At 42.1% G+C, this 14,135-nt stretch overlaps 1 protein-coding gene across 2 annotated transcripts in view; it reads right to left on the minus strand.

Annotated features, from left to right (window-relative positions):
- Positions 1 to 14,135, minus strand: part of aldh1l1 (aldehyde dehydrogenase 1 family, member L1) — a 52,385-nt gene that overhangs the window by 15,360 nt on the left and 22,890 nt on the right. For both annotated transcript variants that reach the window (XM_079883294.1, XM_079883295.1), the window contains exons 11-13: positions 5,000 to 5,119; positions 4,794 to 4,921; positions 3,571 to 3,721 (exon numbers count right to left, since the gene is read on the minus strand). In XM_079883294.1, the coding sequence (XP_079739420.1) occupies positions 3,571 to 3,721; positions 4,794 to 4,921; positions 5,000 to 5,119 (399 nt within the window). The remainder of the gene's footprint in view (positions 1 to 3,570; positions 3,722 to 4,793; positions 4,922 to 4,999; positions 5,120 to 14,135) is intronic.

Consider the following 14,135-nt stretch of genomic DNA (forward strand, 5'->3'; position numbering starts at 1 on the left):
CATCGCGTCTGTTATAGAAGATATCCACAGCGCATTCATTTTAAAAGAGGAACAGAGAGCCGCGACATTTTGTTGGTTGAAAATATGAATGAAGAACATGCGTCATTTACTCCGTTGCTCTGATTGGTTGTAGGTCTATCCAATTGAGTGCAGAGTTTTTTTTTTTCCTGGTTCGGTTGAGACACGCCCCATAATCAAATCTCTATGGAGCAGTATCAGACTCACATTCTGACTAGAATATGAGTATGACGAAGTCAGGCTAGTGTAATCAGACTTTAGCCATGAAAATGTCACAAGTAACAGAAATAAGTACAAATGTCAGAGCATGTCAGAACACCTCCAGGGCCAGAAAACACCTCAGACCCCAGAGGGTTAAAGTGTATGTTGCCGCTATTGCCGCACATCACGATGCTGTTAATGGTAAGTCTTTGGGAAAGCATGACCTGATCATCAGGTTCCTGAGGGGAGCGAGGAGACTGAATCCTCCTCGCCCACTCTCTATACCCTCTTGGGATTTGTCTCTGGTCCTTTCGGCTCTTCAGAGACCACCCTTTGAGCCTCTGCAATCAGCTGAGTTAAAAATCCTGTCCTGTAAGACAGTACTCCTGGTTGCATTGGCCTCTATCAAGAGGGTAGGGGACCTGCATGCATTTTCGGTCGACGAATCGTGCCTAGAATTCCGCTCGGATAACTCTCACGTGATCCTGAGACCCCGGCCCGGATACTTGCCCAAGGTTCCTACCACTCTCTTCCGGGACCAGGTAGTGAACCTGCAAGCGCTGCCTTCGGAGGAGGCAGACCCAGTCCTGGCTTTTCTCTGTCCCGTTCACGCTCTGCGTCTGTACGTGGACAGAACGCAAAGCCTCAGGACCTCAGATCAGCTCTTCGTCTGTTACGGAGGCCAGCAGAAGGGAAAGGCTGTCTCCAAGCAGAGGATGGCCCACTGGATAGTGGATGCCGTCGCCTTGGCTTACGAAGCCCAAGGCGTGCCCTGCCCGCCCGGGTTGAAAGCCCACTCCATTAGGGGTGTCGCTTCTTCCTGGGCGCTGGCACACGGCGCCTCGCTGACAGACATCTGTAGAGCTGCGGGCTGGGCGACACCTAACACGTTCGCTAGGTTTTATAGCCTACGTGTTGAGCTGGTTTCTTCCTGTGTGCTCGCTTCAACTAGCCGGTAACACCGAATTTCCCGCTCTAGTGTCGGCTTGCTGCGCCACTCCCTTCCTCGGAACGGATACATGCGCTTTTTGCTCCAGTCGAGTTCCCCACTTGGCGAAACCTGTGAGTTCCTCCGCACCCCTCCGGCAGACGGACGTTGCGGAGCGTCCGACGCCAGGCCTAGTATAGTGCTCGTATGCTTGTGTAACTTGTGCTAGGCTGGGTTCCATATGTGTGATCCCTGCGGCGATCCCATATGCGTATTCTTCCACGACCAGCTCCCTGCGGTGAGCCCGTGTCTTTCCCTTGGCAGCGTCTGCTCTGCCGTCACTGTCCGGTGTAGCCTCCCCCTTTGGGCTGGAGCCACCCCAGTGACATTCCATATGTTGCACTGCCCCTTCGGCCAGTCCATATGTGTATTCTCCACATGCTACCTCCCTTCGGGCAGGATGTGGCTCCGCAGCGTCCTTTCCCCGGAAAGGCATGCTTTCCCAGTGTTTTCCAAAGAGTTCCTCTGTGTGGGGTATAATGGAACAGCAGTTGAACTCCCTCTACGCAGATCTTCCGCCCCAGCCAATTGGGGGTCTGAGAGTCTTGCGTAGGGCGCTGGATGTGGCAGCAACTGTGGCGTTTTCCAAGGGATCCCAATTACGTTGTTACGTCGACATTACGTCGAACGTGAGCGACTGAAAGGGAACGTCTCGGTTACTAATGTAACCCTCGTTCCCTGAAGGAGGGAACGGGAGACGTAACGTCCCGTCGCCACCGTTGCTGACCATCGCTGCATGGTCGTCACAATCTCGGCTCCTCAGCGAAAAAAAAAACAAAAAAACTGTGTGCCCGCTTCCTGTTTATACCCGTTCTGCGGGGCGGGGGCACGTGACGCGATTCACGCACGCCAACGTTCATTGGCTCGTTCTGTAGACACTCGAAGTTGATAGGAAGTGAAGTGATCCCAATTACTCCCTGAAGTGATCCCAATTACGTTGTCACGTCTATGTTACGTCTCCCGTTCCCTCCTTCAGGGAACGAGGGTTACATTAGTAACGAGACGTTTTTCACAAAATTCAAATGACGGAAAATTACGTCATAGGAATTTGCAATCGAATCGTCATGAGCCAAGGAATCAGAAGAAAAAAAAGGTGACAGTTCAGACTGTCCTCTATCTGTGTGCCAAATTTCATAACTTTCCCGCAAGCGGTTATATGGGCTGCCATAGACTTCCAAAGCAGAAGAATAAGAAGAAGAACGCCAACGGATACAATAGTTGCTTGGCCACTAAATATGGATAACCAAACAATTGATGGGCCCCACTGACTTGCATAGTATGCAAAAAAAAACTATGGAAGTCAATGGGGCCCATCAACTGTTTGGTTACCGACATTCTTCAAAATATATCTTCTTTTGTGTTCAGCAGAAGAAAGAAATTCATACAGGTTTGGAACAACTTGTGGGTGAGTAAATGATGACAGAATTTTCATTTTTGGTGGAACTATTCCTTTAAGGAATCCTCTGGATTCAATACAAGTTAGGCTGAATTAATAGAATCGAGAATTGAACCCACAACCTTTGGGTTACCAGTCTGACTCTCTAACCATCTGGCCATGACTAAATGTGATAATTATAGGCCTGGTTTCACAGACAAGGGCTTAGATTAAGCCAGGATAAGGCCTTAGTTCTATTAGGACATTGAGTAGCTTTTATAAACGTGCCTTAGAAAAAAATACATTACTGGTGTGCATCTTGAGACAAAACAATGGCACTGACATATTTTAAGATGTGTCAGTGCAAGTTACTTTCAGTTAAAACAGCTCAAACATGCATTTTAGTCTGGGACTAGGTTTAAGGCTTGTCTGTGAAACCAGGCAATGGTTTATAAAACCAATTGAACGTTGATTCTTCTTTTAAAACTTGTGTATTATTTGAGCTGTTAAGTTGTTCTCACCATTTGTACAGTCATTTTAGGGTTTTATTGTGTTGGTATGAAAATTAAATCTAACTTTACACAGAAAAGGTTACAAAGTACAAAGTACATTTTTTTTCCACACTAAATTCATGTTAACATGCATATCTTTTACATTTTGTTACTATATCTTTGAAACTTTGAGTATTTTAATATTGGCTCCATTCAGTTTCATTGTAAGCGCCTCACTGTAAACCATATTTTTGCTGTTTTTAAAGAAAACGAGGGACCATTTTCGTGGTAATCGATACTAAACCTGGAATATGTCTTTAAAGATTTTTGCAAGGAATAATAAGAGGGGCCTTAAATCTTTAAGGTAACTAAAGCTTTAAAAAACTGAATATATAGGTTATAACAGATTATCTTAAATATGACACTGTGGCATACATCACAACTGATGCCTGATAAATAAATATTCTAATAAATAATATAAACAGACACAAGCAAACCTGAATCTTGTCACACCACCCAGCAAAGTATCTGAATGTCTGGATAGACATGCCAATGTGTGTTTTGAGGGCAAGAGTATAGACCGCTCCTGAGTCTATGGACTCAATAGTGGCCAGCTCTTCCTGATGCTGCTCCATCAGATCAGCCAGTCTGGAGAATGCCCACATACACTACACAGTTATTTTCAGACCGATCTGATGAAGACACTTTAATAACATGTGTATCGCTTGCAGAGACAAATAATCATCATCAATCACGTATAGTTGTTTATTACATGGCTTGGTTGAAATCTAATGTACAATGCGGCCTGTTATTTCTTGATAACAGACCGCTGCTAAGTAAAACACACTGTTGCCATGAAAAACGGAGCGTTGCTATGGACGCAGGATTCTAACCGTAGAGACGGAATGGACTATTTTCTTTAGCGGAAGCAATACAATCATTTTTAAATCAATAAACTCCTTTTTAAATCAATATTTTGTGTCAAATTATTGATTTATATGGTAGGTAGCCATGTAATAAGCAGGATAATGTAGAGCGACGCAGTTGTTATAGCAAATACAACCCCTTCAGGCTGATTCAAGACCCCTCCGCTTCGCTGATCAGCCTGTCGGGGTTGTATTCGCTATAACAACCGCCTCGCTCTACATTATCCCTTACATCAGGGTTCACCAATCTCGGTCCTGGAGGGCCGCTGTCCTGCAGAGTTTAGCTCCAACCAGCTCCAACACACCTGTTTGAAAGTTTCTAGTATGCCTAGTGAGACCTTGATTAGCTGGTTCAGGTGTGTTTAATTGGGGTTGGAGCTAAACTCTGCAGGACAGCGGCCCTCCAGGACCGAGATTGGTGAACCCTGCCTTACATATTTCCTTTCTGTTGTCATCTTTGTTGAATTTCTTGATACAACTTTTTGCTAGCATGGACTGAGCAAATATGATCTGAGTTCTATAAACATAAGTGCAAATTAGGCTAAATTAAGTGCAACAGAACTCATTGGTTTGGACATAAAAACCTGAATAAAGAGAAACAAACTCACACATATCTTGATGGGCTAAGCTTGAATGTTTACCATGCATTTACCATTTCTGTCAAAATGACGATTATGAGGATTTGGAATTATTTGTCATTTACCACTTAAATTCTGTAAATGATGAACATTTTGGGTAACGAAACCAATGTTTAACCTGCAGCTTTAAAATATAAAATGCAATTAATTACGTACTTGTAGAGTAGTTTGCCTCTGTCTCTGGGGTTCATCTTGCCCCACTCTCCCTCCTCAAATGCTTCTTTAGCTGCAGCCACTGCCTTTTCCACATCAGAGATTTGAGCTAAGGACACATCACAGATTGCCTACACACAAACACAAGCTGAAATGGAGCATGTGGAAAAGATAATGCAGAAAAGTGGAAAAGTTTGTCCATTGTGTACCTGTCCATTGGTGGGGTTAATGGTCTTATAGGTCTTTCCCCCTTCAGCATCTACAAACTCGCCATTTATAAAAAGCTGGTGAGGGATTCGGATTGTCATATTGTTGAGCTTCTTTTCTACCTACAACAGACATGCATATACTTAAATAGAAAGTACAAAATTTAACAAGAAATACTCATTTAACAAAAAAGCAGTATACAAGACAATTTAACTAATCAACAAAAAAATTTCATAAGCATTCAGTCAGTAGCTGGCAATACATTCCAAAAATTTGGCATGTCTACCATTGTGTTTGAAATCCAGACCTACGGTATTTCTGATTAAAAATCTTTGAAGCATTATGAAGCATAAAATATGTCAATGGAGACTCCAGACTTCTAAGTAGCTTATTTCTTAAAGAAAGAATCGAAAATATTCCAACAAAAAAATTTCATAAGCATTCAGTCAGTAGCCGGCAATACATTCCAAAAATTTGGCATGTCTACCATTGTGTTTGAAATCCAGACCTACGGTATTTCTGATTAAAAATCTTTGAAGCATTATGAAGCATAAAATATGGCAATGGAGACTCCAGACTTCTAAGTAGCTTATTTCTTAAAGAAAGAATCGAAAATATTCCACTTTCAAATATACAAAAATTTGTGTCCTCAGTTCCCAAATATTGAGTGTTGTTAAAAGGAATGGTGAGGTACCAGAGGTAAACATGCATAACATTCCCTGTTTTGTGTATGGACTTTTAGTTTGCATTTTGCCCTGTTCTGTTCCTGTTTCTTGTGCCATGTTTTGTAGTACCTTTGTTGATTGGTCTCCCAGGTGTGCCTTGTTTTCTTGTTACTCTCGTTAGCCCTGTCTGTATATAGCCCTTGTGTTTGCTATGTTAGTTTGTCAGTCGTTTCTCGTGGATCCTATTATTCATGTTTTCTGGCTCTTTGAGTTCCCTGTTTTGTTAAATAAATATATGCCTGCTCTTAGGCCTAGTCCACACGGACACGGGTATTTTTATAACCAGAGTTTTTCCTCCTGTGTTTTTAAAACAAATCCCGTCCACACATGCTCGGTTTAAAAGAAATCTCCGCCTACTTGAAACGCGCTGTCAAGAGCATGTCACACCAGCAGGCGGCGATATAACCCTAATCGTAAAGCCACGTTGGCCAATCAGAAGCCTGAAACAGAAGCAAAAACCCCGGTTTTACTGTCTACACCAGGGGTCCCCAACCCCCGGGCCGCGGACCGGTACCGGTCCGTGGGACATTTGGTACTGGGCCGCACAGAAAGAATAAATAACTTACCGTATTTTCCGGACTATAAGTCGCATCAGTCAAAAAATGCGCCATGAAGAAGAAAAAACATATATAGCCTAAGTCGCACTGGACTATAAGTCGCATTTATTTGGAAAACAATGTTACGGACGGGACAGTTCTCCGTTACGGACGTGAGCGCTCTGAAAGTGGCACTAAAAGAATACTTTAAAACTTTCACAGAGACCTCAAGCAGAAAGCACAAAGCCTGTCTTTAAATTTAATTTAATTTTGTATTAATTGTATCTTAATTTTAATCAATGTTTCATCAACCAATTGTCTGGATTTAATAAATAATAAGTAAATATATTAGAAAATAGATAATCACGACACGGAGGCGCCGGGCGTGAACCTGGAGCTTGTCTCATTAATGAACCGAAACTCAGCATATAAGGTAGCCTACTTGCCTCACAGACCTGAGACATATAGAGAAAGCTTGAAATGTCTACTTTTAAACAGAACAATTCAAAACGAAAGAGAACTGACTGTTCTCTGCTTATGTAATCCGTATGAAATGTGCATTTCTCTCTGGCGCGTTCACTACTGCGAAGATCGCGAGTCGGCATCGTCAACTTCATCTTTCCAGCCGACACTGACATAAAAAAACTGGTTTATTAGTAAACAATTAAAATGTCTCCTGCTATATTTTACATATTCATAATCATTAATTTTGCCGGTTCGTTGTGACAGCTTTTAGGTGCTTTATTGGCAGTGCCACCGTTACGTTACATGAACGCATCAGCACCGAAAACACGGAGACTTTTTCTTTTGGGGGGCATTTTGTTTGTTCAGGCTTTCTCAGTTGTCTTTAGGCGCGATGTTACGAGGACGCTGCTAATAAAGTTGCGAGTAGGCCTACACATTGGATTCACGTTTATTATTATATTATTAAAAAATACCCCCGTTTTTATGCCGGTCGTATCATTTTATTTTGTTGTATTTATCCGCCACACCTTAAAGGCCGGTCCGTGAAAATATTGTCTGATATTAAACCGGTCCATGGCGCAAAAAAGATTGGGGACCGCTGGTCTACACGACAACACTGCAACCGGCATTTCTGAAAATCCTCACCCTGGCAGGGGTTTTCAAAAATGTTCGGTTTCAGTGACCTGATACTGCGTTTCCGTGTGGACAAACGGCCGAACCGCGTAAAAAAAGTCACGGTTATAAAAATACCTGTGTCCGTGTGGACAAGGCCTTAGTTCCACCCCTCTGCCTGCCTTCCCTGTCCCCCTTTGTGTCACAATAATCTTCTGCCCCAATGGAATGTTGGAATGTGTCCCCGACATAGACTTAGAATGAGTGTACACTTGAACTTGGAAAGTGGGCTGTTTAGCTTGTTATAAAAAGCAGACATGAAAACAAGTGGGGAGACACACCTCCATATATACAGCCATGCATGATCACATGATCACATACATCCATGATTAATCACATGACCAATCAAGTGAAAATGCAATTACATCAAGAAAACAGATAAAAAAAAAAAAACAGATAAAAAAAAAATATACCAACATTTGTAATCCAAAAGAACATTAGAAATATATTTATATTAACATTTGTAATGCAAAAATACATTAGAAATATAGTAAGTGGCTAAAAGAAGGCATGCAGTGCTTAAAGCATAGCCTAGAAAGTTTTTAAAAAAATGTCTCTACCACTGTAGGCAATCGTGATAGATGAGCAAGAATGTAAATACATAAGGGGTACCACAAAGGTGTGTTACATATATCATATATCAAGTCAGCAAAACGATAACACAACATTTACAATATTTACACAATTACAAGAGTTATTTACAAAAATGGCCTCAGATCAAAATCTTCATTCAACCCTTTTGGGGCTAAAGTGTCCAAGGTATAGATCCAGAGTGCTTCTCTTTTGAGTAACAGACAATTTACATCTCCTCCGCGGGAGGGCTGTTTAACAAGTTCAATGCCGCAATATCTGAGAGAGGAAACGTTATGAGAGGCTTGTGTAAAATGCACCGCTACTGGGCTTTTGATGTCATGGTTACGAATATTTGATCTGTGTTATGAGATTCTTGTTTTCAGTGGCCTGGTCGTTTTACCAACATAGGCCAAGCCGCACGGGCATTTAAGTAAATATATAACATTCTTTGTGTTACAGGTGATCACACCTTTGATGTCATAGAGTTTTCCAGTGCGTGGGTGATTGAAGGTGGTAGTTTTATGTGTGAAGTTGCATTGAGGGCAGTTGCCACATCTGTAATTCCCAAAGGGAATAGACTGCAAAAAATGTGGTGGAGTCAATGGTGGAAGATGCGCTCTCACCAACATGTTTTTGAGATTAGGAGCTCTCTTGTACACAATGCGGGGTGATGTGGTGAAACATTTAAGTGCTGGATCAGAGTCAATAATGTGCCAATGTTTTTTAATGATGGATTCGAAATCTCTGCCAAGAGGTGAGTATTGGACAATACAGTTAACTCTAGACTCAGAAGTTCTGGATCTGATGTTGCTGAGACAATCAGTTTGCGATATATTTTCAAAGCGATTACGTGCTTGAGTAATCCATTCATGTTTGTATTGTCTCTGTTGAAAACGTTTTTCTAAATCAGCTGACTGGGCTTGGAAATCACTATCAGAACTACAGATCCGGCGAATGCGACTGAACTGAGACAAAGGCAGACTCCTCTTGAGTGGAATAGGGTGAAAAGAATGTCCATGAAGAATAGAGTTTCTGTCAGTGCTTTTACGGTACAGGTTGGATCCCAATTTATTCAAGTCTCTGTAAACAAGGATGTCTAAAAAGTTCATCCTGTGCTTGTCATATTCCATTGTGAATTTCAAATGGCAACTGTTAGCGTTGATAAACTCATGAAACTGTTTTAACTGAGTCTCGGAACCGGTCCAAATGAAAAAAATATCATCTATATACCTCCTCCAGTTGGAAATTGAGGGTAGGTGTGGGTTGCATGTTTGATTCAGGATGATTTCCTTTTCAAGGAGTCCACAGTATAGGGATGCAAAACTTGGGGCCATTTTAGCTCCCATGCTCGTGCCTGACACCTGGAGGTAAAAGTCAGAGCCAAAAAGAAAATAATTAGATGTAAGAACAATTTCAATGAGGTCCACAATACAGGAAGTGCTAGGGGTGCAGCTAGAGCGCTGATTTAAAAAGAATTCTACTGCCTTTAGCCCCCCTTCAAAGGGTACGTTGGTGTAAAGAGACTCAATGTCCATGGTCACCAGGAAGCAATGTTCATCTGATAATTGAATAGATTGAATCATATTAATGAATTCCATAGAGTCTTTTACATAGGAAGGAAGAGAAGAGACGAGTGGTTGGAGAAAATGATCCACGAATGCTGCAATTTTCTCTGTTAGAGACCCAATGGCTGCCACAATGGGCCGTCCTGGGGGTACATTTGTGTAGGTTTTATGGATTGTGGGGAGAGTATACAAAACTGGAGTGACAGGAAAGTCTACTACCATGAAAGCATGTTCTGGTTTAGTAATTTCTCCAATTTGTAGGAGAGAATCCAACTTCCCCCTGATACGCTGTTTGAACTCCTGTGTGGGATTACGATTGAGTTTGTTATAAAAGATCGTATTACTCAACTGTCTCTGAATTTCCCCATCATATGCTGTCCGGTCCATGATGACAATAGCACCACCCTTATCTGCACTTTGGATCACCAGTGACTTATCGTTTTTTATAGAATTCAATTCCATCCTCTGATCCTTAGACAGGTTACTGGCTACCTTATAATCCCTCTTTTTACCTAATAGGAGGGAAACATCCTTCTCCACTAGTCTGCAGTAAGTATCTATTGATGCATTTCTTTTATGAGGGGGAATAAAGGTGCTTTTACCTCTAAAAGGAGTCCTTGGTCCAGCAGGAAGCCTGGAGCTAAGTTCACTCTCCCGTTCAAACGCAACGGTTAAGTCATCTGGGTCCTCAGTACCTTCCGTCCCAGTGACAACAGAGTTGGAAGGAAACTTATTATGGTTACTGAAAAATTCCTTAAGTCTCAACGTTCGAAAAAATTTATTAAAGTCTACAATTGTATCGAAATCTCGACAATGTGTGGTGGGAACAAAAGAAAGCCCTTTACTTAAAGCAGTCAGGCAAGTGTCAGATAGTGGTTTGCTAGATAGATTGATCACAGTTTGTACCTGTTCCGTTTTTGTGTCTGGCGTGTCCGATATGGCTCTCTGGCGGGAGGCGCTCTTCCCTCGCCTGCATTTTTTCTTGCTCCTGTGTATGGAGGTTTCGGTTCGTTTCTTCTCACGTTGCCTAAAAAAGGGCCACTTGTCTGAGAGTAAGCGTAATTCAGAGTCATATTCCAGGTCCGTTGTTGACTGGTGTGGATTATCATTCCGGATGTTATATCTTGTATACTTTCCGCGTGCGTTGCCGCTCTCAGGCCTGGATCCACGACTTCTCCACGGAGGCGGGTTTCTCCATTGATAGATTCTCCCACTATCGTAATCAGCAGCGTCTCTCTCAAATTTCTTTTTCTTCGAAGCCGTGATTTCTTTGACCAGCTCATTTTTATGATATTCACACTCGTCAAGGAGCTGTTTATATTTATCTGGGTCTGTGTGCTCGCTCTCTAGTTGTTGTTTGACTGTAGTTATCTCCTCGCGCACTATCGCGAGATTGGTAGACGTTTCCTGGATGGTTAGAGCCATTAGGTCAAAAGAGCATTTGTTAAGTATTTCGCTCCAACGATCGCAGAATGTATCCTTATCTTTACTAATAATAGGAACTTTGTTAATCCTGAGGCCCCTTGGAATTCTCTTTGCCCGCATGTAGTCGCTGAGCGTAACAGCATGTAAGTACAAGCGTGTCTCTCTTTCTTGTAATCTCTCCAGTGTTCTGCACCAATCAAGTAACCACATTGGTGCAGTTAATTAACACAATCTAGACAATGGATCCGAATGCTTCTGCAACTTTTGAGTTCTCTCGTGAAGACTACTCACGAATCATTTTTAAAGACTCACTCTTCAGCGGCTCAACAAGAGAACCTGCTGGAGTGTCGTCCAGAACACTGGAGAGATTACAAGAAAGAGAGACACGCTTGTACTTACATGCTGTTATGTATCTATCAATGGAGAAACCCGCCTCCGTGGAGAAGTCGTGGATCCAGGCCTGAGAGCGGCAACGCACGCGGAAAGTATACAAGATATAACATCCGGAATGATAATCCACACCAGTCAATAACGGACCTGGAATATGACTCTGAATCTAGCGCTTACTCTCAGACAAGTGGCCCTTTTTTAGGCAACGTGAGAAGAAACGAACCGAAACCTCCATACACAGGAGCAAGAAAAAATGCAGGCGAGGGAAGAGCGCCTCCCGCCAGAGAGCCATATCGGACACACCAGACACGAAAACGGAACAGGTACAAAATGTGATCAATCTATCTAGCAAACCACTATCTGACACTTGCCTGACTGCTTTAAGTAAAGGGCTTTCTTTTGTTCCCACCACACATTGTCGAGATTTCGATACAATTGTAGACTTTCATAAATTTTTTCGAACGTTGAGACTTAAGGAATTTTTCAGTAACCATAATAAGTTTCCTTCCAACTCTGTTGTCACTGGGACGGAAGGTACTGAGGACCCAGATGACTTAACCGTTGCGTTTGAACGGGAGAGTGAACTTAGCTCCAGGCTTCCTGCTGGACCAAGGACTCCTTTTAGAGGTAAAAGCACCTTTATTCCCCCTCATAAAAGAAATGCATCAATAGATACTTACTGCAGACTAGTGGAGAAGGATGTTTCCCTCCTATTAGGTAAAAAGAGGGATTATAAGGTAGCCAATAACCTGTCTAAGGATCAGAGGATGGAATTGAATTCTATAAAAAACGATAAGTCACTGGTGATCCAAAGTGCAGATAAGGGTGGTGCTATTGTCATCATGGACCGGACAGCATATGATGGGGAAATTCAGAGACAGTTGAGTAATACGATCTTTTATAACAAACTCAATCGTAATCCCACACAGGAGTTCAAACAGCGTATCAGGGGGAAGTTGGATTTTCTCCTACAAATTGGAGAAATTACTAAACCAGAACATGCTTTCATGGTAGTAGACTTTCCTGTCACTCCAGTTTTGTATACTCTCCCCACAATCCATAAAACCTACACAAATGTACCCCCAGGACGGCCCATTGTGGCAGCCATTGGGTCTCTAACAGAGAAAATTGCAGCATTCGTGGATCATTTTCTCCAACCACTCGTCTCTTCTCTTCCTTCCTATGTAAAAGACTCTATGGAATTCATTAATATGATTCAATCTATTCAATTATCAGATGAACATTGCTTCCTGGTGACCATGGACATTGAGTCTCTTTACACCAACGTACCCTTTGAAGGGGGGCTAAAGGCAGTAGAATTCTTTTTAAATCAGCGCTCTAGCTGCACCCCTAGCACTTCCTGTATTGTGGACCTCATTGAAATTGTTCTTACATCTAATTATTTTCTTTTTGGCTCTGACTTTTACCTCCAGGTGTCAGGCACGAGCATGGGAGCTAAAATGGCCCCAAGTTTTGCATCCCTATACTGTGGACTCCTTGAAAAGGAAATCATCCTGAATCAACCATGCAACCCACACCTACCCTCAATTTCCAACTGGAGGAGGTATATAGATGATATTTTTTTTTCATTTGGACCGGTTCCGAGACTCAGTTAAAACAGTTTCATGAGTTTATCAACGCTAACAGTTGCCATTTGAAATTCACAATGGAATATGACAAGCACAGGATGAACTTTTTAGACATCCTTGTTTACAGAGACTTGAATAAATTGGGATCCAACCTGTACCGTAAAAGCACTGACAGAAACTCTATTCTTCATGGACATTCTTTTCACCCTATTCCACTCAAGAGGAGTCTGCCTTTGTCTCAGTTCAGTCGCATTCGCCGGATCTGTAGTTCTGATAGTGATTTCCAAGCCCAGTCAGCTGATTTAGAAAAACGTTTTCAACAGAGACAATACAAACATGAATGGATTACTCAAGCACGTAATCGCTTTGAAAATATATCGCAAACTGATTGTCTCAGCAACATCAGATCCAGAACTTCTGAGTCTAGAGTTAACTGTATTGTCCAATACTCACCTCTTGGCAGAGATTTCGAATCCATCATTAAAAAACATTGGCACATTATTGACTCTGATCCAGCACTTAATTGTTTCACCACATCACCCCGCATTGTGTACAAGAGAGCTCCTAATCTCAAAAACATGTTGGTGAGAGCGCATCTTCCACCATTGACTCCACCACATTTTTTGCAGTCTATTCCCTTTGGGAATTACAGATGTGGCAACTGCCCTCAATGCAACTTCACACATAAAACTACCACCTTCAATCACCCACGCACTGGAAAACTCTATGACATCAAAGGTGTGATCACCTGTAACACAAAGAATGTTATATATTTACTTAAATGCCCGTGCGGCTTGGCCTATGTTGGTAAAACGACCAGGCCACTGAAAACAAGAATCTCATAACACAGATCAAATATTCGTAACCATGACATCAAAAGCCCAGTAGCGGTGCATTTTACACAAGCCTCTCATAACGTTTCCTCTCTCAGATATTGCGGCATTGAACTTGTTAAACAGCCCTCCCGCGGAGGAGATGTAAATTGTCTGTTACTCAAAAGAGAAGCACTCTGGATCTATACCTTGGACACTTTAGCCCCAAAAGGGTTGAATGAAGATTTTGATCTGAGGCCATTTTTGTAAATAACTCTTGTAATTGTGTAAATATTGTAAATGTTGTGTTATCGTTTTGCTGACTTGATATATGATATATGTAACACACCTTTGTGGTACCCCTTATGTATTTACATTCTTGCTCA

Source organism: Squalius cephalus, assembly GCF_949319135.1.
Source record: "Squalius cephalus genome assembly, chromosome: 10".
NCBI lineage: Eukaryota > Metazoa > Chordata > Actinopteri > Cypriniformes > Leuciscidae > Squalius > Squalius cephalus.